Here is a 25,417-nt window from a genome sequence, read left to right on the forward strand (position 1 = left end):
TTCTTTGACGGCTTCGTCAATTTCAAACATTGCCACGGTTTCGGATCTTGAAATCTTGGCTGACTCCACATACTTCATGAGTGTCTTCAGTTTCTTCTTCGTGACTCGAGTGCCAACTTCGTCTTGAGCATTCTCCAGTACGGTTTTCAAGGTGGAAATCTTTTCTCTGGCCATTTCGATCTGTCGGTCAAAGAGATCGTTGATTTTGTTCACCTTGTCCTCTTGGTTATCATGGGGGTTGTTTTATTAAAAAAACTGCCCTTTCTTGAAGTGTTTTGTTGGAGCATAACACCTCGCTAGCTCGTTCGAAGTGCTCGTAACTGGTTTTGGCGCACAACAACAAATCGGTTCGCTTGTACTTCTCAACGGATCGACAGAACCATCCATAAAAGCCATTATTCATTAATTTATGAAACAAGCCCATAAATTCGCGGTTCAACTTCATATATCTCATTCGTTCGTCTTGGTTGAACTGGATATAAGATTCGCAAACACGTTGAGCCGTAAAGGTGAGCACGTTCAGGACCTTGGTGATTTTCCATCCATTTTTCAAAGCCATGTCAATGATTGCTGAGTGAGCCCAGTAGCAAAACATTGGTTTGGTACCAGACATGAGTTTCCTGTTGGTTGGAATGGATACATATTTCCCAGGTCTTCTGACGTATTCTTTTCGTTTGACCCTCAGCATTTTTTCTGTGTAATTGAAAACATTTGGAGTGTCTTTGCGTACGAGCAGATTAAACTCTTCCTCTCGTTGAATGTCGGCTTTGGAGCAGTATTCGTCATTCAGCTCGATGTTTACGCAAGCGTAAAAATCTATAACGCGAGCCTTGCGATTCTTTTTCAAATCTTCTTTCTGCTTTTTCAAGATTTCCTCCAATGTTTGTGGTGTTGACGTATTTAACCATGCATAATTTCCAACTGGCAATATCTGTTTTAAGGCTCTCCCATACTGATTATTCTCGTCGTAGTATATCAAGCATGATTGCAAGACGGCGATATACTGAGTAAAATCTTTCACCGATTCTTGGTTGTCTGGCTGATAAGTGGTTTCTCGTGTCTTAAGATTTTCATAAAATCTGGTCAGCTCATCAGCTAATTCGATCAAATCGGATCTGCTGTCAGAACCAGATTCTCTAATCTCGTCTCGTAAGTCTTGTTGAATTTGCTTGAGCTTTTCTTTACATTCTTTGACTGTGCGATTGGTTTCTTCCTTGATAACCCTCAACTCGTCCGAACCTCTCAAGACCTTTTTACGAAAGGTGCACACTTTTCACAATCTGGAGAATATTGACACTCTTGAATGTGTGCGTTGAGTGGAGAGGCTATGCTAACTTGTTTTTTTACCATCGCAAATCCGGCTCGTTTCATATCTGCAATACAATTGAAAACTCTGCCGTTGGGAATGGTTTGCATGTTCAGATTCATCAATCGCTTGCACGCAATGTAGCTGTACTTGGCTGTGCTGGTGAAATTGGTGGGGTCCAGTCCTAAAGCCTCATACATGTCTTGGAACGTATTTGACATTATGATAGCCAACAGCATTCCATCTTCCAATGTGTAGATATGAAGAAGATCAGACATGTTTTTACATTCGAAATAATCGTAAATGTTGCTCATGTTAATATACTGTTCAGCTGTGATTTCCTTTTTACCCAACTTGTTTTGCATGAAAACCTCAATGTGTGGAAGTTTGTCGGACGGCTTGTGAACCCAATCTATGTCATTCATGTCTTCATACGGGAAAATCAATTTTCCCTTGAAATTATTTTTGAAGAAATCCAAATCGAATGGTCTCCCTTCTCGTTCACGTCTTTCAAGAACATGTTTGAACCGTTTGCTGCGCTGGAAATAGGAGAGATGAAGTTCGAAGAGCTGCTCGATGTCTCGCTCGTTCATTTGACTGGCCATGGTTGCAAGAGACGACGCAAAGAAATTCATTGAATCCGAAAAGGTACCAAAAGGAGTCATTAATAGTTTGATTTTATGTTTGTTTCCATCGGGTGAAATGACTGACCATTGGCGCTCTGTGTTTTTCCCTTTGTGAGCCATAACGTCTGGTGGAATCATCTTCAAAATGAAGTCCGAATCATAGTTGGTTAGATTGTGTACGAAAATGTGTGGAGTGGGAACACCTTTCGTATAGGTCACAATGTTGCAAGATTCATGAGCATGACCAATGGGATCCATTTCGGGAAAGTAGTGGTGATGGTGAACAACAATTGAATCAAGATAGATGTTGATCATTCTTGCCAAATTGTATTCCCCAACAACTTGATCTTGAAAGAAGAACCGCAACTCGAACTCGAACTTTGGATACATTCTCACGAAGGCATGAAAAAGACGATGCTTTAACACCTCGACACGTTGTTTGAAAAAGTCAGCTTGAAGCTCTTCTTGACTGACTTCGCCGACACTTTTGAAGTTGTTTTTAACTTTGATTTCTCGAATTCTTTCGTAAATGGTTTCTGGGGTGTAGTTCTCTTGGCTGTAAGTTTCACCATCGAAGAGCAAGGAGACCAAACGAAGAACATTTTCACCAAGTTGCTCATACTCGTTTTCATTCACGAACCAAAAAACGCGATTCTTCTTGTTAGACATGGGATCAAGTCTTGTTCGGTACTGTTTGCCTGTTTCCTCGTGTTCATCTTCAGCCGCACTGTTTTTCGAAAAGTAGCTCTTTACAGCGTCTTGGTTGGCAAATTCTCCAGCGTTTTTCTTCTGAAGAGTGATGGGAACGCAATCTTTGTCGAAAACCTTTATAAATTGTTCGAGTGTTGCGAGGCTCTCTACAAATTGGTAAAGGCAGTCAATAAGTTGTTCTCGATCGTTGGCAGTGTATGGTTCTGTAAAACGCCATTCATCCCACATGATGCTCAACACGAATTGGTCCGCATTGGAAATCTTGTAATCAGAAATTACCTTCTCGTATGCACGGTCTTCAAGCATTTTAGCCATCTCAGCGTCGATGGCTTGGATCGATTCGAGGTCAGGATTTTTACTCAAATGTTCTTTCTTGTCACGATGGGCTGTAACCAAGAGCTCTTGTTTAAGTCGATTAATCTGTGAGAAAAACATCATGAGAAGCTTTTCTTTCACCTGCCACATATTTCGACCTCGCCAGATGTTCACATGCGGAGACTTTGGTTTGTGAACATCTTCATTTCCTTCAGAAGTGTTGACAGTTCTGGAAAGTCTGACAATCTCATCTCCAATCATCATTTGGTAATCATCATCATCTTCAGAATCTTCGTAAACATCATCAGTGTCTTTGGCGTGTCCACAAATACCCTTATTATTTCCTTTACCGGCGGTAATCTTTGCGTCATAATAACTCTTTAGGTGTCTCAAATAGATAGGGTCCATCTTTTGATTGCAGATCACACAGTTTAAATATTTGCCGACGGTGACGGAATTTTCTATGAAAAAAACAAACAAACAAGAAACACGTTAAAAGTCGATATTTTGGATATGACAGTTTTTATTTTTTTGAAAAAAAATAAAAACCTCCAAAATAATTTCCCTCAAAAAATGAAATTTTTCTGCTTTTTCAAAAAATTTAGGAAATTGAAACCCAAAGAAATCAAGAGTAACTAACCTGTCGTAATAGCAATTTTGTGTGGTAATGTTTCATCACCTTCTTTAGGCTTCTCGATAACGTAGAGAACCCCATCTTCGAATACTATGTCACACTTCGAAATCGTTGTGTCTTCAATAAATTTGGATCGATCTCTCCAACTCATCTTCAAAGTTTTCTTGGCGCGTACCGCAACTTCTTTTTTGGTTGCTTCCATGATGATTTGGAAAAATTGCATGTAAAACACACCAAACCGTTTGCTGGCTTCAGAGCGTCTTTTTGTCAAAAGAGCACTAGTGGCATTGAGTTCTTCCTTGGCTTGTTGCTTCATGGCTGGATTCTCACTCTTCTCCATGTGCATGTTTATAATTCGTAACTTAAGTTCCATGAAAGCATTCATGGAAGTACGGAAGTATTCCAAAGATTGTGACAGATTGACAATGTCTTCAACTTCAACATGGCGTCTTATTGTAAATGGAATTGTCGTGTAATCCATCATTTCTTCGTCGTCCATCGAAGTGTCTTTGTAGAAAGTATAATCGTTGGAACGTTTTGGACGGACAATGACAGTTGCTACAACGGCACACAAAATCATTTTGGCTTCTTTTTGTGCATCAGACTTGTAGATAATCCCATCTTTTCCGATTCTCCTGGTAATATCTTTGCTAGCACAGGCTTCAGTATCGAAAGAAGCAACAATTGGACAAAGCAAGGTGCTGGCGAATTCTTTTGACTCGAAATGTTCGATGTGCGGGATTGTATTGAAAACCATTGAACTGACATGTCCACCAACACAGGACATGATATGGTTTTCAAATCGTTCTTTCTTTAAAAAACCAGTCATGCAAGCATTACAGTTGTGCACAGTCTGCCATGACTTTGCGGCATATTTAACCCTTCGACTCTTGGCTGTTGAGACTTTCTCATCTCCATCCAAATAACCTCCAGTTAAGCAGGCGTTGGTGGTGTTTATAATATTGGCTAACTTGTCGGCACCTTTTTCGTAGAAAAAGCGTTCATCATTGTGGTAGATAAATTTTCCCACATTGAGAACAGCAGCACAATGGAATTGGGTGCCTTCACCCTCTTCGGTAAGAACGATATTGAATGAAGTGTTGTGGTGTCGGGGTTTATTGATTTTGCTTTGTTGAACGATAATCACCGAAGATGTTAGTCGATTGACTGAAGTCACTTTGTCACCGCTGACCACTTTTGTATGAACTCGATCTTCGGCCATTAAATAAAGGTTAAACGAAATATTCACACCGTGATTATTTAGCTCAGCTTCAATTTGTGTAAGTTTGTCCGCGATATTATCTTCATCAATGGAAGGAAAGATATAATCTTTTTCGAACATGCGATCTGGTAAACCTTCTACACCTATTGTGGATGGGCCCAGGCTTTTGATGATACGATAAGGATAGTCTAAAATACCAAGTTTGTCCAAGTCAACCTTATCAATGATCTCTCCTTTTTCGAAGCGAGATTTCTGATGTGTCTTGTAGACGAGCATGGCAACACACCCGACTATCGTTGAGATGAAACAATTCTCATTAGATTTAAGGTTTGCAAATTTCGGTTCATCTGGATCGAGCTGAAAATTTATAAATAATGAGAATTATTACACCTTTTAGTCAATGGAAAAATAAGTAAAGTTTGGTATATATTCATGATTTCTTTTTTATAAAAAAATACTTATTAAAGGAAAAATAAGCAGCATAATAAAAGTTGCCTTTAAAGTATTGTTTCAATGTCTTTTATTGCTTCGTACAAGAGCTGATTTTCTTTGCTTTTAAAAGTTGTAGTACCTTAAAGTCAATTATCTCATCGGCTTTAGTTTTGGCAAGTTTCTGACGTATGCTTTTAATCAACGAGGCGTCCATATCCTTTTGATCTCCGCTTGTCACCATTTTTACAGTACCATCCTTCATCTCGACCATTTTCACTCCTTCGTCTAGTTCTTCACACTCGTTATCAGGCTTGGTGATTTCACTTTCAGCTTCTTCATCTCCTCCTGATTCGATCTCACCGTCACGGAAATTCAAAGGAGCTCCTCCATCCTCTCCAGTCTCGTTTTCATCTTCAAAGTCTGGTTGGAAATGGATTTGTTCCCGGTTTTGTATTTTAGTATCACCGACTATTCGAGTAACTTGAGCGCTCGGCAATGTTTTATCAACCCGATTGTAAAACGAAGGTTGGTTAGTTTCTTCTTCCATTTCTTGGTCATCGATCTGTATAACAAATAGAACATCATAGAACAAATGGTTAGATATTTAAAGGTAATTTTGCCAGGTTAAAAAACAAGTGTGAATGTCATATTGAAAACAGAATATCAAAAATTACGGAAATATAACTTACCATTTCTCCATTAAGCTTTTCCATTTCTTGGCTATCGTCTTCACTTTCCATGCATTCATCTTCAGTGTCTAAATTTATGCTATCCACTCTCTTTTTGATGGCTTCTGCTTTGGCTGCTTTCTTTAACTTATGTTTCTCAAAAAAAACTTTTTGAATTTCTTCTCCAGAAAATTTGATTGATGCTGGTTTTTTGACGGATTTTTTCGTTTTCTTTGTCGATGTAGCAAGAATCTTTTGCTGGGAACTCTCCCTTTTTCCCTTTACCAATGGTGATTTAACTTTCTTGAGTTTGGGTGTAGCCAGTTCTTCAGAATGTTGGTAATTTTTTTTGTTTTCATCGTCTTCTTTTTCCCACAGTTTTCTTTTCACTGCTCCAACACTTGTTTTGGGATTTGTTAAAAGTGACTTTTTAACAGGTGCGACTGGTTGTGCTGGAGGTATGGAAAATGACGCTTCATTACACTCAAAATCAGTTTCGTCTGAAGATGAAGATGAAGTTACTGTTACTATTTTTGAAGGCTTTCTGATCGATGGAAAAGGTACGACCAATTCACCTTCTGATTTTTGCGAAACTGCTTGCTTGCGTTTTCGGTGGGTTGATGATTGTTGTTGATCCTGATTCTGTTTTGTCATTGAATTCATAATGGCGATTGTTTGTTTGGAAAATGTTTTTATGGTCTCCAAATCGTCGTTGTTCAAAGTTGGGTAGGATTCCGAATTGATTTTCCTGGAGGTTGATGCGATATGCCCTTTCAACATCTTTTGAAGACGTTCTCGAGTCTTGGACCTGTTTGCGTGATTTGACTGGATTTGTTCATAGCACATCTTGAATAGGACTTCGAATTTTTTGATATCAATCTTAAATTCATCTTCTGCCATGTCTCCTGTTTTGTATTCGTTTGAGTCTATTCTTCCCTTGACGAGTCTGGAAAGTGATGCAAACGAATTAATATCATAAAGTACACTAATATTAAAGTTTACAATGCGCCTGACAGTCCAGTTACTACCGACAACATTGAAAGTGTTAACAACTTTGGAATTTATGTTTCCTAGTCCGTCACTCAGGAGACGTTTAATATTAAGTACATGACCAGAAACAAGAGCAGAATATTCTCTGGTGGTTCTGCGTTCCGAACAATCTTCAAAATATTCATTCGTAGTATTGAAACCGTCTTCATAAGCAAAGTCATCCATTTTCTCTACGCTTTTTGAAAATTCAACAGTTATTTCAAACAATATTTGACAGCTGTTCTGGGTTTTTGAAATTCCAGCAAAAAACGTTTTAAATAAAACTTTTGATAGCATCATGAAAACTTCTAAGGGTGAACCAATACCAACATAGATTTTCATTTTACGATTAAAGTCAAGTTCTATATTCTCTTTCTGTTCAATTTTGACTCGAGCACATTTTACATAATGTCGTTCTTCTTGAGAATAAAAGGTGGCAATGTTATTTGTCTCTTTTTCACTCAAAGTTTTCACATCATTATTTATAAACGCGTTAAAGTAGTAGAGAAACCAAGCCACGGCAGAAGATCTGTTAATTCTTTCACTCTCAACAATCGTTTCAGAATTTACACTGTCAGCCTCGTCAAAATTCTCGTAAGCTTCAAACATGTGTCGTATTTTGTTCGAGTCAAGTTTCACCTTTTCTCTTTGTAAAGTGTATTTAGTAGCTTTTTGCTTTAAGACCTTCAAAAGCCTAAGCATGGTGTCAAATGTTTTAGCATCGACCTCTTTTTTACTATATCGTAACTTGACATACCTTTCAAGTGTCTGGTCGTTTCTTGGAATATTATGTTCCTCAATGAAATGTTTTTTTTAGTGTTTTCTCGGCTTTTGAATATCTCGCTGCAAAGCACACATTTTACTTCTTTTGTCATTTTGAAAAATAACAATCAGATCAAAACCACCAATCGTTGTTGTACCTCCTTTTTTTCCCTTATTTCTAATCTATTGATATCTGAAAAATACAAATAAACATGTTTGATTAATAAACAAAATTGATTAAAGCACTAAAACGTGAGAAACAGTTTTTTATATACAAAGCCAGACGCGAATGTATTTTTTTCTTTTCTCCAAACAAATTAATTTTTACAAACATATTCATATATAAAACTACACCTAGATTAACATAATTTATCCACAATAAAAATGTCAACGTTAAATAAAGGTTTGCAAATATTGCTTTCATAATCGTTGAAGTGGTGAATAAAATATTCATGTCTTAAAAATAAAAAATTGGTATTACAGCTATTAAAATTATCTATATACTTTCCAAACATTAATTCCTCTTCATCATAGTCAGGTGTGATGTCAATTATATGAAACTTCGCTTTATATTGCGTAACTTGTTTCACATAAGACTTTGCGCGCTTAGTTAGAAAAATGCCAAAAAAACTCTGCACCACGTTCAAGACACTCTTTTTAAAACAAAAATCCTTATCTGAAAGTGCGATGCAGGTAAACAAAATACTGTACGCCGCGTCCAAATCATTTCCAACTTCGCTGGCTACATGAAAAAACCGCGCATATACATAAACACTCAACTCATCAAAAATTTCTGAAATTAAACTTTCGCCGCAAAAAAAAAGATTTAAAAAACCATCAAGTTTAAAATTAACATACAAATCAATTAATAACCGTAAATAACAATTGGCAAGCAAAGACAAAACTCTACGCCCTTTGTTGCCCGAAGAATACTTATCAATACATAAAATTTCTAAACCATTCTCACATATCAATTTATCATCGTCACCCACGTCATTCTGATATAAATTGGAATAATATTCTACACACACAAAGTTTTGCCCACTTGAAGAGTGAAGCAATCTCTTCTATTATTTGAAAAATCAAATGAATATAATAGTTGAAAATGCTTATTATTAATCTGCAAAATACAAAGACTTTCCTGGCTTAATTGTAAACCAATATGAGTTTCCTTAGTGGTCGTTAAGGAAACAAAATCATAAATTTGAGGTTTTGAGATTACATTATAACATTTATCAATACCATACATATATTTGAAAATTCGAGTGGCACTGTCGTATTTTCCTCCTAAATTCCTTTCATTCATGATACTCATTAAAGATTTATCTGTAACAACCAAACGGTGATTATCATGAACTGGAATCAAGCTCGAATAAAACAAAGTATTGAATATCGAAGGCTCGCATTCAAAATACTGATCATTTGACAAACCAGTGTAGATATAATGACGATCTGAACGGTATCGTGAACTATCCAAAATCATTTCAAATTGCTCGTCCAAAGGAATTATAGAATAGTGATTTTGCCAATGATAATCTTCCACCAAAAATATCAAATAAAAATTGCATTCGTTTTCTGCCTTGTCTAACCTCAGATTATGATCGTTTCTTCGGCTTTCCAAAAAGGTAAAAATATCATTTTGAATATAAGACAAATACGAACTGGCAAAAGTCCCCTTACCGTTTATCATCATAGAATCTTTTGAAAAATAGAGCGGTATGAGCATATTCGCGTTGTCATCAGAATCCCTATTTTCGAAAGTGAAAAAATTCGAAAGAATCAACTGCTCCAGAATTTCCTTATCGAGTTTGATCTTGTCAACGATATTCATTGTATCGAGGCACATTGTTGAATTGAGTTCGATCGAATTTTTTGCAAAATCAAAGGCCTTGACAAGCGAATCGACTCTTTGCTCTGAAAAATCAATTAAGAAAAAAATATGTCAAAATTAATAAAGAATAAAACAAAAAAAGAAAACAACATCAAATTACTTAATTAAAAAACAAAGTCTGTAAACCACATAATAAGTAATACTATAATAGCATAATAGTACAACATTATGATGCAAGAGTGATTAAATGTATTATCTTATTTTTTGTCCATGAATTCTATTGGTAATATGTGATTCACGTTTGTGAAACTTATTTGCATAGTCTTCCATGTAAGAAAGACAGTTTGCAAAAAAACCCTCAGTGGGAACATAATCTTGTAAACGATATCTCTCAGCCTCAGCTTCGAATTCGTCAATTGAAGGGTAGTCCTCCTTTGTCATGTCAATTTTTTCGCAACACGGTTGATTTTTAATAAAAAACATTAAAGGAATACTGGACTTGTTTTCGTCTTCCTCGTTTTTCCATTTCAATTCATCGTACTTAGGTACGAGAACCAAAGCTCCAATGAGAAAAGAGAGATCATAAGCATGTTCGAATTGGTCTTGAAATCTCTTTGGTAAATGGAATCTGAATTCAATTTCCTTGTAATCGATTTCATCGGGTTCACCATTTTCATTGTTACACTTGCGAACATTATCCTCCCCGGTTAAATCAAACAAAAATTTTATATCTATGACAATCTCCTCCCGACATTTGGGGTCCTTCTTCTTTGAGAAGTTGACCCGATTTGCACCCACACAAACGGCTATAGTTTGAGTTGGGAAGCGTTTTTTTTTCAAAATAACTTGCCTAGGGGCATCACAACAGTCAGTAGGGCTGATTGCATCGACGTCAAAAGCAGAAATTTCTCTTGACATAACTAAACTTTTACTACCCTTACTTGCTCTGGCAATCATCATATTTCTTTTAGCGTATCCATTATCCTCTTGTAATTGGATTCGTTGGTTGGTTGCAGAGCTGCTCGAAACTTTGGAAGTACGTTGCTTTTCAGTCTTCTTTTTCTTTGGTGATGGTTTGAAAACCGGAATTAAGTCCTCTTCTTCAATTTCATCCATTTCTTGCTCATCCATTTCAGAATCAGAATTATTTTCGATGATTTCTTCATCTTCTCCTTCCTCAAGAATTTTAGGTTGCTTATAAGCAACGGTGCGTGATCGTTTAGACATCGTTTTGGTGTTGATTCCAAGTCTTGATTTGTTGATTGGTTGTTTAGATGCTTGGTTTTCTTCTCGGCCTTCTATTTTTTCGGCATTGAGTGATTTTGTTAGAAAAATTATCGGTTTTTATAGAAATTTTTGAATTTTTAATTACAATGGTTTTTCCATATATGGTTCACACATAAAATACATAAATTAGAAAATAATTGAAACATTGATATAGCAATGTCGTAAACATTGTATGTAATTAGGGGGGGCATGGTTAAAAAAGACGATGTTGGGGCATACTTATGTCGAAAAAACAGGGTCTGAATAGAGTGGTAATTATGATATATTGGAATGAATTATTACATAATTACTAAAAATGTAATTTGTTAATAAGGAAGTACAGTCTGTGACGTCATTTTTTTCAAGATTTTTGAATTCTTTTAAAAAACGTTTAAGAAAATAATTGAAACATTGATATAGCAATGTCGTAAATATTGTACGTAATTAGGGGGGACATGATTCAAAAAGACGATGTGGGGGCATATGTCGAAAAACAGGGTAGTGGTAATCATGATATATTGGAATGAATTATTGCATAAAATATTTTATAACAAATTTATAGTATAATTACTCATTAAAGAAGTCATGAAAAAATGTTTTTTTGTTGATAAGAAAATATAATCTGTGACGTCATTTGCTCGGGTCTCGCGTAAAAATCAACAAAATTTGTGGGGCGAATTTTTATTTTTTTGGTGCAATGTTCTTTTTTTCTTTTTTTTTTTTTTGGGGGGGGCATGGTTCAAAAAGGCGATGGGGGGGCAATGTCGTCCCCCTCTTGTTTCTATTCATCACATTTTGCGGAGCCCCTTTTTTTGCCGCATAGATTATTTAAACGCCTTAAAAACTTTCAGCATTGCCGCATGATTTTCTGAATCAGTGCTTCTCTGCATACTTTTTCGTATTTTTTATTTGCTTCTGCTGGACTGCTTTATTATTCAACAGGACGTCCTTTTTGAAAAAACCTCTATTGTAATAATTATGTATAATAATGTAATTATGTATATTACCTATTTTTTTTCTATTTTACCTATTTTTTTTTCTATAAAATAATTATTCAACAGGGTGGCCTTTTTAAAAAAAGGTCTATGTAGAAATTTAATCACAATTTCGATATTTTAAGCAATTTTACTTATAACCCTTCTTTAAATTTTTGGCCGTTCGCTCAGAACTAATTTCTACATGCAGACACCTAGTCAAACATTTATTGAAAAACTTTAAATATGTCCCACCAGACTAGCGAATTTTTCATGAATTTTATGAACTTTTAATCACTTTTCTTACACATGTTTTACTGCTCTCCAATTGTTTATATCGATTACTTTCTAACTAATTTCAAATCTCTTGAATCTGTACATACTCACAGTTTTTTAAAAATGTTTTATTTGTACGTCTGATGATTGTGATGTCTGATGATTGTGATGATTAAAGAAATGTACTTTTAACTTCTGAATTTTGAAATAAATTTATGAATTCGCTCTACAAAGTTATCGAGCACTCTTTTAAATGGTGTTCAACTACAATATTTTGATACTTTGGCCGTTCGTAAAAAATTGCTTGGTTCCCGTCATCTCAACTTGCAGCTGCGAAAAAGTGGGTCAGTCGGTCGGTCAAACGGTAAAAAAAATGTGTTCAAAAGATATGAAGAGGGGAGTCGGGCGGGATTAAAAAACAGGCGTTTATGAAACAGAAATTATAAAACGGTCGAACGACGGGAACCAAACAATTTTTTACAAATGGCCTTCCCTTCTCCAGACCCGATTAGGCCTCGAGGTTTCTTCACTTCTAGAAAAAGTTCTGAAAGTTTCAAGAAGGCCAGACCTGATCAGACTGATCAAACTTGTCCAACCAATCAAACAATCGAACTAATTGAACTGAATCGAACTATTCAAGTTAAAGTAAAAAAATTAATCGAACTTATATAATCGATTAAGTTTTGTCAGTAAAAAGTTCAATTGGTTCGATAAGTTTGATGATATTCGCCAATCCTCGCCTCTTCGCCAACTTGACTTGAAAAATATTTTATTGCAGCTTGGGCTTGCAAGTTGCCATTTTGACAAATCCGTATCCCCCCGTTGCAACTTCACCCGTGGCCGCATGGCAAAATACTACGCTTAAACTAAAACCACCTCTGGCGGGCGTTGAATGAAAGATACAGAAAAGTGAGTAATCTGTTGTCGGAAGTAATTTCCTGATTTAGATTCCGAATGTGGTCTTGAAGAGAAGCGATGCGGTACGTTACAAACTTTTTACAAAAAATTGGGTTATCGAACTGATCGAACCGTAACCCATTGATCGAATTCAGGGATCGAACTTGATCAAACACTCACAATTTTTGAAACAATCTTAGAGTTTGATTAATTTTTTTACTCAAACTTTGATCGTTCGATTGAGTTCGATTAGTTCGATTGTTTGATTGGTTCGACAAGTTTGATTGCTGATCAGGTCTGGCCTTCTTGAAACTGTCAGAACTTTTTCTAGAAGTGGAGGAACCTCGAGGCCATCCTATGTATATAACATGTTGCTCAACTTCACACCTCTCCACTTAGAAATTTAGTTGGAAAATCTTTACACAATCGTCAAATAAACTTACAGTTCATATCACATCATAGCACAAACTGCAGATATCATTGTTGTTGTTCTACTATACATGGAATGTTGAGGACTTTGTACTTTTACTTTCAGTTTCTGCTTCAATAATTGCAGGCTAAACACAAAATGATCAGTCCAAATCACATACATAATTTATTACTTACTTTTTTCTTTTTGAAATTTCTGCGAAGCTGCTGTATGCGACTTTTCTTCGGTGGTCTCTCGTTTTGAAAAAATGTCTTTTGTTTGAGATACTCGTGCGCAGCTGCAGCATTTTTTGGACAGTGAAAAAATAATACACGGGGGTGCTTTCAAACTTACTTACTTTTCCAATTTCATTCACATTTTTGAATGAGGTGCATTCTCTGTGTTGATTTGAAGATCTTAAATAGTTTAACAAGATGTTACTAACAAGTTTACTTTTTTAAACATGTATCTTTTTAAATAGCTCATACAAAATTATATCAATCCCCCGGAAAATTACTCTCCCCAGTCTTTTCAAACAACTGGGCTTTAACTCGTCTCGTACTCACTCGTCTCGGTAAAACGAGAATACCTGCACGGGAAAAATATCTCGTATATCGTTATAAAGGTCAGTCGGGTTCAATCGTCTATCGAAAAAAGCTATATAAAATTCGGATAGGCCCGACACTAAAAAGAGAAAAATTTAGGATATATTAAAAAAGAAAGTTTAAATCTGGGGCACATACCAGTGGATGGATTGTGGTAGGCCCCCGGCTGCTGCTGGCATCCACTAACGGATTCGTGCTCTCATAAACTACCTGGGGTTTAGAGGTCTGCGATTCATACTACAGTTAGCCAAAATGACAAACTTACATTGCGACGTGCCAAATTATCTTGATTGATATTGAGAGGAGGGGGAAGAGGTTTCTCGATCTCCGGGCTATTTTATCAAAACAGGACAAGCACGCTTTTGATGGGTTTGATGGAAACGTTCTTCAAACGAGTCATAATTTGTCTCAGTGACACAACAAAAGTTAAAAAAGACGACTCACTATAACGTTTTAAGACATTCCAAGAGTCGTCCTTGATAAGTCGAGAAAAGACGGCTTTAAAACGTCTCACGAAAACGTGTTTAAAACGAATCGAAACTCGTCTTTGATAAATCGAGAAAAGACGGCTTCAAAACGTCTCAAAAATGCGTGTTTAAGACGAGTAAAAATGTGGTCTTAAGGGTACGAGAAAAGACGTCCCAGAGACGTCTTGTCGGAACGGGGTTTTGACTCGTACAAAATCCGCCCAGTGAAGACGTCTTTAAGACGTTTCAAACTGGTTCAAAGACGTCCTCACGAGTTACAAACGAGAAAAGACGTGTTAAAGACGTCTTTGTGTTTACCGAGAACCGACCCTCTGAAAAGGCAGTTCTTTTGTCGACTTCGCCCGTCTAAAACGTCAAATCGAGCAGGTGTGCGAGAAACGTTGCTTAGCTAACTAAAATGACTAGCCATCTTCCTAACTATTTTCGCGGACAATTTTCTATACAGATTTTGGTTGTTTAGAATGTGCACCGAAACGACCCCCTGAAAAGGCAGTTCTTTAGTTGACTTTGCCCGTCTAAAACGTCAAATCGAGCAGGTGTGTGAGAAACGTTGCTTAGCTATCTAAAATGACTAGCCATCTTCGTAACTATTTTCGCTGATAATTAGCTACAGAAATTTTGGTTGTTTAGAAAGTGCACCGAACCGACCCTCTAAAAAGGCAGTTCTTTAGTCGATTCCACCCGTCTTAAACGTCAAATCGAGCAATTGTGCAATAGAAAAGAGTACTATCAGTAGTCTAAAAAACTTGCCAAAAGCTGTTTTTTTTCAATTTTTTGTATAGAAACGTTAAATTAGGGCCAATTAAAAAGGTAGTTTTTAGTCATTACTTAACGTCAATCGACATTGTGCCATAGAAAATAATCGACCGCGGAGCGGTGTATTCAGAGACGTTTTGTATGGTGAAAAATCTCGCATATTTGCGCGCGGTAATCCGTTCTCTAAAGTCACGGAAAGCTGACGAAATCAACAATCTCGTTTCTCTATCTTTGAAGTCTCTGAATAACACTCGCTCGGAAAAAGTAATTATCTTCCTTAGATTTCTGTATGTGCAAAGTATTACGGAGATAAAACAGTTTTAAAGGAAAAAGTACAATATACTCCATAGTTTTTTCGACGCGACTGTTACAACAGCATGAAAACAGTGTCCCCATGTGAATTTGTTCCTTTTCAAAAGAAGATCAAGAATTAAAGACAAGACTAGGGAACCAATTAGCACTTAAAAGTAATTATTTTTTAATTATATTTGTATAACTTTAGAAATACAGCTTAAATTTGGGAATACATGTAGCTTTTCATGTGTTTATTAATTTGGATTGCAGTGAATACAAAATCAAAACTTTAGCTCAAATATTTTGGGTATTCACTAAAGTTAAAGAGTATGGAACACAAAACCTAGCATGAAAGCTGAAAAAGAGTATGAAAACTCAAAACTAGCATGAAAGCTAATATGAAAGCTCGAAAACGTAGCATGAAAGCTAAAGAGACTATGAAAGCTCGAAAACTTAGCATGAAAGCTAAAGAGAGTATGGCCACTCAATCATCTAATGTGAACAGTTCAATTGAAAACCACCTGAAAAAGCAAAGTATTCCCAGATTTACAAATGTTGTAATTCGTGAGTTACATCTTCCTAATTCGGTACGTTCTACCCCAGGGACATACAGTTGTGCGATTGATTCGTTCATTGATCTTTTTTACCATAGTATATTTGGTCTCTTAGACAGAACTTACGTTAACAGTCCACTTTTGATCTCTCTTCTTGATGTGTGTGACAAATATACAGAATTAAAAACTCTTCACAAAGATCGCATCTATAAAGAATCAGAACTTAAGTATCTAGTGTCTAATGAAGTTCGCAATCCAATTTGGAGCCACATTATTGATCACTGTCCTAGTTTCAGAGCAAGAGATTGTCATGCCGAGTTTTCACAAATTTTTCAAGAATCTGTCTTTGATTTTAGAAATGACTTAGAGAGGATAATGTTTTGTAGCACTTATAACTTCAATCAAATTTGCATAAATTGTGGCCAACATTGTGTGTAGACTCGGTCTCAACATTTTTGCAATATTTTTCTTGGAATGAAACTATAAATGATGCAGTGATCAATGAATGGCCAGACTTATTATTTTCATCGAATTTGTTAGTTCAAGAAATTGTGTGTCAAAATTGTCAAACCAAAATACCTGCAAGTAATTTAGACATTGTTCCATCGTCAGTTTTGTTTATTGAGTTTGCTGAAAATCTCATGAACTTGGTGAAAATCCATAGCTCTCTCAAAATCAGAAACATTTCTTATAGTCTCAGGTCTTCAGTTCGTAATCATGGGGCCCACTTTACAATTGCTTCGTTTGATTCGAATAGGAATAAATGGTTTTATATTGATGACCTCTTAGAGAGCATAGAAGTTTATCATTGTTTTGAGGATATTCAGTATCAATACCAGGAAGGATGGTTTTTTTGTTGTTATGTTCAGGAGGATGTAATTAACAGTGTTGATGAAAATATAGATTTGGTAATAGAAAATACAGAAGTGCCTATTGCATATGAATCATCCGTCTCTTTTCAAAATAAGGTACATGATCATGATTATTGTAAAGGGGTCAAGTGTATTTCCTCAGAAGTGGAATTTGATCACAACTATTGTCTCAAAAAAGACACTGAAAAAAAAGTTGAATTTAAGGGTAAGCAAAGACAGCAAACAAACAAACAATAAAAATCAGATTCAAAAAGACTCTGTATCAAATGTTAAACTTCAGGGTTCTCAGACTTGCATAAAACATTCAATTGGAAAAATAAAAGAAAATTTAACAAACAAAAAAATTGAAAGTCAAAAGAAAGTTGAAAAGAAAATATCCATGAAATCGTCAGGTGCTGTAAGCTCTCATCTCGAACAGACAGAACATCTTACTATTCTAGACTTCTACAATGAAATGTATAAAATGCAAATAAAGCAATGCGAAGTTTGTGCAGAGGCTTGGTTTAATGTTTCTAAACAAGAGTGCACTCGATGTAAACGAGATAAACAATGGCCTAAAAAATTCAGTCGTGAGAATAACATGATCCCGTCACCAGTACCTCATGAGCTGAAAGATCTTTCGCAGGTTGAGGAAATGTTGATTGCTAGAGCATTACCTATTATGAATGTTTATTGTAAACCTAGAGGTAGACAGAGAGCATATAAAGGTCATGTTATTACATTTCCTTCAGATGTTCAGACAGTTGCAAATGTTTTGCCAAATTTGCCCTCTGATATACCAATAATTAAGATATCTAAAAAGGGATCTTGTGTTGACTCTAGAGATTTCAAGGTCAGGAAACAAAAAGTTGTAGATGCTCTTGAATGGCTTGTGAAGAATAACCCTGTTTATTCTGATGTTACTATTGATCAAAATCGAATAGAGGATCTCCCTCTAAATGGACAACTTTATTCCTCTATTAGTCAAGAGTCCACTGAGGATAGCTCTTCTGAATCAGAAAGTGAGCATAGTGAAGATGAAATTACAACAGACCTTGGTCCTGAAAATGAAGAAGACATAAGGCCTGATGAAATGAGTTCATTTGTACCTTCTTCTTTGAACACACAAATGCATAAAAACAAAATTTCTCATTTTATCAACAATATCCCTGAACTGGATATTATTGGTATTGAACCAATCAATGAATTCAATACTCCATTTTTAGCTACTATGGCTTTTCCAACTCTATTTCCTGATGGCAAAGGTGATCCAACTAACCTTGCCTTGGAAAGAACTATAGCGTCTAATGAACTTGAAAACTTTTCATTAAAGATTCGTCATTTACTCAAATTCTGTGATGTCAATGATGACAATTACTTCTATCGTTTTGCTGCACATCCTAGATTTGCCTACTGGGCTTTCAACATATTGTATCGTAGAAGAATTTTGAGCAGGGGAAATTTGTACATTAAAAGGAATCCAGGGGAAATGAATTTTACTTTGGATGAATTCAATGAAATGTTAAACTCTAACTGTGCTAATGAATTGATGAAAAAAGGTATTTTATTACACCAAAGATGTAAGTGGATCACGTTCTTTTTGGAACAAAGTACGAAACAATCTGACAGCAACAGTTAAACAAGTTGGGGTATTTACAATTTTTTTCACATTTTCTATGGCAGAGTTTCACTGGCCAGATCTTTTGAGTAAATTTAAAGTAGATGTCAATGATGTGAATGGAATAAGAAAATTTATTACAGAGAATCCTCATGTAGTAGACTATTACTTCACTGAGCGTACAAACAAATTTGTCAAGCATTGGCTTTATAATTTGCTAAAAGCTACATGGCACTGGTACAGGTTTGAATATGCTTCTAGAGGTTCCATTCATTGTCATGGTGTTGCTAAACTAGAAGACGATCCAGGTTTGGTTGAATTAACAAATATTGCTCTGAAAGGTTACCTTGCATCGCAAAAATTAAAATCTGAGAATGTTGCTTTTCAGGAAAAAGAGTTGAATGAAATTATTGCTGAAGGTAGCCAGGCTGAGAAACAAGTGTGTGATTATGTTGATAAGCTTCTTTGTACTTGCAATCCTATGGAGGGAGAAAACTGGGTCAAACCCCAGGTACATCCCTGTAAAGTGGATTATAGAAACTTAAATCCAGAGGAAATGAGTACAGATTATGCCAATCTTGTTAACTCTGTCGAAAAACATCTTTGTAGTTCGGCATATTGTCTTCGGCAAAAAAATGATGACACAACATGTCGATTTCACTTTCCTTTTGAAGTAAACGAGAAAACACATTTGGAATTTGAAAAGGTGAAATCTAGAGATGGTGTTGAAAGGTTCAGAGCAAAAGTTGTAACTTCAAGAAATGACCCAAGAGTCAACAGGCACCAACGTGTTTTATTACAAGGATGGAGAGCCAATGTTGATATCAGTGTAGTAGTTGATTACCACTCATGTGTGTTGAATATTTGACAAAGTATGCTTCTAAGCCAGAGAAGCTCAGTGATATTACACAGGATGCGTTCACTCATGTGGCTTCAAAAGTAAACTCTGATAATTTTTCCCCAAGCTCTGCAATAAAGAAATTAATGATGAGATCGGTAGGTTTACGTGATATGAGTGTTCAAGAGGTTTGCCATCAAATATTAGGATTGAAGTATTACAGTAGTTCTTATGAAGTTTATTGCATGTCCTTAGATGGTTCTCGACAGGTTGAATTGGTTGATGGTGAAGTTAGTACAAAAAAATCTCACTTGGATATTTATGCATTTAGAGAGGACTACTCTTCTGATCCAAGGATTTCTGAGATGAATTTTATCCAATTTCATGCCAATTATGTTTTGGTCAATGAAGAGTTGCATAAAAGGAAAAAAGAAGTTGTAATCCGAACATTTCCTTCTTACTCATCTTCTCCAAATAGTATTCACTATAGTAAGTACTGCAAGTATAGTTTACTAAAATATAAAGTATGGAGACATACTCCAAATTCAGCTTGGGGTGAAATAGATGCAACTGATGAAGGTTTTATTATGTGTTGGGCTACATTTCTACGATCAGATGCTGCTGTTAGTGTTCCTAATCATTTAAGGGAATTAGAAACAATTGAAAATGCTATGATGAGTAGAGAGAAACAGGTACCGATTCTCAGGACTCTGATTCCGAAGATGATTCTGAAGTAATCAATGATGAGATAAGCAACTACAGAGAGGAATGGATGTTTCTAGCAGATCATTTCTCAAATCCCCAACAAGAAGATAATTCGAGTGGTAGTGAAAATAGAACATATTGGCTGGATCAGTGTTCCCAGTATAATTCAATATCTAGATTAGAAATGCCTGCTTGGATAAATAGCAAAAAAGCTACCTTAAGAATAGAAGGTCAACTGAATGACGAGGACACTGAATTACAGAATGTCTTAAAACTAAATGATCAACAGCGTAAAGCATTTGAGATGGTAAGGTGTCACATTAATAGTAACTCACAACTGTTGATGATAATTTTTGGAAAGGCAGGTTGTGGAAAAAGTTTTTTGATTCACAGACTTAGACATTTATTAGGGAGATGCACTCATCATTTCATCATTATTTGGACTTGCAGCTTATAGTGTAGGAGGTAAAACTTTACATCACTTGTTGAGATTGCCTATCAAAGGCAAGTTTAACTCCGAACTTGAGGGCTCGTCATTGATACAACTTCAAGAAAGGCTAAAAGGTATTAGGTACATTATAATTGATGAATATTCTGTAATTAATCGAACAGACTTAGCTTGGGTGAATCGGAGATGCAAACAAGCCACTGGAAAGTTTGATGTGCCATTTGGAGGTATAAATATGATCTTGTCTGGAGACTTGGGACAACTTCCTCCTGTGAAAGGACATCCTATTTATTACAACAATCCTAGAAATGAACTTGAAGCTGAGGGATTTTTCGTTTATCAATTATTCAATACAGTTATTGAGCTTACTGTGAATCAGCGCTCAGATGGAAGCAGTTCTCTTCAAAAAAGATTTCGCAGCCTCTTGAGTAATGTTCGTGATGGTAATGTGAGCATAGATGATTGGAAATTGTTACTGACACGTTCTGGACCTAGTATTAAAACTAACTTTTCAAATGCCTTGAAGTTGTCCTATGGAAATAAAGATGTTGCAGAAAACAATTTCAAGGCCCTTGAAAAACTGAACCAACCGATAGCTAGAATTTCTGCTTTACACAATGACAAAAAAGCTGCAAAATGCTCTTTAGATGATATGGGTGGCTTGGCACCTACTCTCCTTTTATCAGTTGGAGCTAGAGTAATGTTAATGAGAAATTTGTGGACTGAATCTGGTCTCTGTAATGGAGCCATGGGTACTGTTTGCAGCATTGTTTTTAAGGATAATGAAACTCCACCATCTTTTCCAATAGCAGTGATTGTACAATTTGACCAATATTCAGGTCCAAGTTTTTCAGAATTACAACAGAATTTGGTACCCATACCACCTATTGCAAATACATCTGACAGCCTAGGTAGTAATTATGAAAGAATTCAGTTTCCCTTGCGATTGGCATGGTCAATAACTATACACAAGTCGCAAGGCCTTACTCTAGAACAAATGTCAATTGATCTTGGAAAATCTGAACGAGCATCTGGACAATCTTATGTTGCTCTCTCAAGAGCAAAGACTTTAGATAGTATTTATATTGAGCCAATGCCATATGAAAGATTGAAATCCTTAGCAAAAAGTAAAAGTTTGAAAAAGCGTTTGGATGAAGAAAGCAGATTACGTCAACTTGGTATGACAAAGTAATCAAATTAAAGTTTTTATTTACCAGCCGTCTCCTCTAAATAGTTTGTATATAGATTTGCAGTTTTTTGTGATTCTTTCATTGTTTTTAAAAAAAGTAAAGGGGAAATGTGGATATTTTCCTGAAAATTTGTTTATTTATCATTTTAGTTTCTTTTAATAACAAAAATTATCCTGTATCTTTATTACAGTGGCAAAAGGTGACAGAAAGAGGAAGCAAACTGCTGCTGATGCTAAGATGGATGACTTTGATGCATTAGCTAGCACTCAAAGTAATAACACCACCAAAAGTTCAAGTTCTTCTCCCAACGCCAGTGAAAGTTTGAATAACAATGAGACACCGGTGACTCCTAAAAAGCAGGCTGTTGAAGGGATGGTCAATACACCATCACGTTTGTTTGGGTCTCCATCACTCTTGCCGTCCCCAAGATTTTCACCTTCCATTCCACCCAATGCCAGAGGTAAGAAAAAGTAAAATTCAAGAACATTTTTCTTTAATTTTTTCTCAAACATTTCAGAAATGCATTATTTAATTCTTACCAGCTTTTACTAAAATAGTAAACCCATTAAATACAGTGGGACTGGTTTAAGTAAATGGTTTATGTATAAAGTCATTGCCTGGTCATGAAAAGTTTTGCGTTAATGTTATTTCTTGTGCTTATGTCAAGCCTTCTCTTTCAACACAGGGTATTGCAAATTGATTGTTACTATTCTTCTTTAGACATCCTTGGATTTGTTGGCGTAGTTGCAACGATCAGCCAAAATCAAGCTCGTACCAGAAATTTCTTCACGGTGCATCTCAAAACTGGCAAAACTGATTTTTGCAAAATAATAATCAGCAACCATAAAGACATCAAATCAATAAGGCAAAAATTTCTTGACGCCTTTCATAACAAAACTGCCATCCGTGCCGGCAAATTAGTACCAGGGAAAGAGGTATATTTTTTTAACAGCTACTCTTCAATCTCGGACATTGATGACAATGAACTCAGCTTTGGTTTAAATGATGCTGATGCTGTTCATCTTTCTGATATCGATGAGAATGGAACGGTTCTTTCAGCGGTTGGAAAAATCAAATATTCAGGTCCCACTGAGATGAAAGAATATGATAAGTTCGGCAAAACCAAAACAAGTCTTATGCGCCCTTGCCTTTTCTCTGATGGCGTGAAAACTGTCAGTTTGTCCCTGTGGGGAGACTTTGTTCATCTGGTTAGAGAAAACACACTCATTCAATTGACTTCACTTTCCTCAAAAGTGATTAACGAGGAGATTTGTCTTGGTACCACTTACTCATCTTCAATTTGTTACCTGACAGCAGATTTGGACGTTGAATTCCCAGAACAGGTTCTCAGCGAAGTTGACTTGTCTACCAAGCTAATAACAACGCCTGTTATAGCTAGCGTTAAAGTGGACAACTATTGGTCATGTAAATCATGCCAAAAAAGGTTAGCACCATCCACACAAGGTATGACTTCCTGTTCTTCATGCAGTAAGGATTTCAAGATTAGTTACCTTAAATTGCATCGAAATCTATTTAAAGTTGTCGTATTCGTTGAATTTGATGCTCCGGAAATGACAGTGAAATTATCAAACAACATCCTTATCGATATGTTCGGTTCAGAAACTCTGAATAATATCGACACAGAAGATGGTATGAACGACCTCAAGCTCAAGTTGCTTAATTCTGATTTCAGTTATGAAGTTGATGTTAAAAAGAAAATAGTTATGGAAATTGTGAAAGCTGAAGAAAGTTAAGACTTCTTTTTTTCGCACAAACTTTTGAGAGGTTAAATCTCTTAAAAGAATCCTTAGACCATGATTTTATTATGCTTCTATTAAAAAACGTAGTAAAGACATATTTTCATCATTAAAGATTTATCAATGTACATTTTATCTTATAGTGTAGGTGGGTTGTCAGATTTCAATCTTCGTTTGAGTATAATGGGTAGAGCTAAGTTTTCATTGACATTGATTCTATGGGACCTATGACTCTTTGAGCCTCAAACTGTTCTTATTTGGTTCTTATTCTTTGGGGTATTTTGGGTCCTTTTTGCCTTATTTTTATTTTTTACCTCATCTTACCTCGTTTGGACCCTTATTTGATAAAAAATTAGACATCCCAGCCTTCAACTTGTTCTTATTTTTTGGGCATTTTAAGCCTCATTGTTTTTATAAAAAAGAGTATTAGCTTTTTTATTTTCCCATTTTGTTAATAATAAAAGAGGCGTAGAAAACAGATTTTTACCAAAAAAGATTTTTTTGTTAAGATTATTTAAAAAAGAGACGTAGAAACAGATTTTTATGAAAAAAGATTTATCATTTTTCCCATTTTGTTAAGATTATTTAAAAAAGAGACGTAGAAACAGATTTTTATCAAAAAAAGGTTTATCATTTTTACCACTTGTTAATAATTTTAGAAAAGGTTTGTAGTTTTTATTTAGTTTTAGTTTTTTATAAGCAGGTCATTTATGATATAACATTTGTATCAAAATGATTCCTTTTTTTTACAATAAATGGATTTGCTTTAGCCATTTAGAAGTTTTATTGTTTACGTATTTTAGCAATATTCCATACATGTACACATTTATCACCATTATACCCTTGCAAAGATTTATCAAAAGTTATTTACCTTTTAGTCTATCTTCATCGTTATTCGCAATTTTCCTTAAATTTCTTCCCAAATTCATTTAGTTGCTTGAAACTGCCCTTTTGTATCTCTAAAGTAAGCAACGTCAAACTTTTGTTTTGGTTTTTTCATATAGACTATAGACAGAACTTAAAACACACATGTCACGGGAAAAATGAAAATTGAAAACTGGTCCAAAAGCCTAAAATTTGTACTAAATTTCCTAATTTCTAGTCTATTTTCGTCCTAATTTGTCCTATTTTACTAACTAAATGGCAAAAAAAATTGGCTTGGAGGCCTGAACGGTTTCCCTAGCCTGTAGGCCACTTGGAGCTTTTTGATAGACTGGATGACGCTGGTAGCCAATTTTTTTGTTAATTTTACTTTGCCAGCATAAGTTTTTTGTGCCTACTCAGCTTTTTTAAGATAAATCGATAAACTTTAAGGATTTTTTAAGAATGTTGTTCAGCTTCAAATTTTGTCTGAAATATGGTTCTGTTGAGAAAGTTTCAAATTCTTGTTTTCCATTTTGGTTTTTATGTTTGAAGAAATTTAATCCCTGCAAAACTTAATCTACAAATGGTATTGCAGGAAAAATCTTATTTTTGAAATGAATTTTATGGCAAATTTAGTTAAATTCACTTTTTTTATTTTTCAAGTCTTAGAAACAAAAGAATTTTTTAGGGCTCAAATTCGTGACATTTTCAGATCGCGAATCACTTCGATTTATATAATTCTTATAAAAAAACTGTACTTTGTATATCATTAAAAATTATATTTTGATTAAAAAAAAACTTGGAAAAACGTCTGGTTTCAAAACTAACTGTAGTCAAACCAAACTTTCTATAAGATTTAAGGATTTTTCTATGTACTGTTCATATTAAACGGTAAATGGTGTACAAATTCATAAATTTCATAAGATTTGACCGCGGTCGCCTCAGTGTGTTACACTGTGACCTAGTTAATACCCATTTTTAAAACAGCACCAACAACCCTCAAAAAAAATTGGGGACGAGTCTTGAAAAACCTTTCTTAAAATGGCAACGTTCTATTTTCAACCTTTAACTTGGCGATTAAATTTGGCAAG

General features: G+C 35.4%; 2 protein-coding genes across 3 annotated transcripts; one reads left to right on the plus strand and one right to left on the minus strand.

The window, feature by feature from the left end:
- Nucleotides 1-941: 941 nt before the first annotated feature.
- Nucleotides 942-7,900, minus strand: LOC136818731 (uncharacterized). Of its 2 annotated transcripts, XM_067074969.1 has the most exons (5): nucleotides 7,701-7,900; nucleotides 5,936-6,860; nucleotides 5,386-5,808; nucleotides 3,599-5,171; nucleotides 942-3,419 (listed from the first exon to the last, which is right to left on the minus strand). In XM_067074969.1, the coding sequence occupies exons 2-5, from the start codon at nucleotides 6,812-6,814 to the stop codon at nucleotides 1,243-1,245; spliced, it is 5,052 nt and encodes a 1,683-aa protein (XP_066931070.1). In that variant the 5' UTR covers nucleotides 6,815-6,860; nucleotides 7,701-7,900; the 3' UTR covers nucleotides 942-1,242. The 2 variants fall into 2 exon arrangements, with proteins under 2 accessions (XP_066931070.1, XP_066931069.1); XM_067074968.1 differs by lacking the exon at nucleotides 7,701-7,900 and having other exon boundaries at nucleotides 5,936-7,694.
- A 7,664-nt stretch (nucleotides 7,901-15,564) lies between these two features.
- On the plus strand, nucleotides 15,565-24,139 carry LOC136818799 (uncharacterized). Its single transcript, XM_067075036.1, has 3 exons — nucleotides 15,565-15,674; nucleotides 21,896-22,165; nucleotides 22,426-24,139. Coding segments are annotated over exons 1-3 (1,305 nt in total). The 5' UTR covers nucleotides 15,565-15,673; the 3' UTR covers nucleotides 23,460-24,139.
- Nucleotides 24,140-25,417: the final 1,278 nt, after the last annotated feature.

The sequence above is a fragment of the Clytia hemisphaerica genome, unplaced genomic scaffold (genome assembly GCF_902728285.1).
Source record: "Clytia hemisphaerica strain Z4C2 unplaced genomic scaffold, Clytia hemisphaerica genome assembly, whole genome shotgun sequence".
Classification (NCBI taxonomy): Eukaryota; Metazoa; Cnidaria; class Hydrozoa; order Leptothecata; family Clytiidae; genus Clytia; species Clytia hemisphaerica.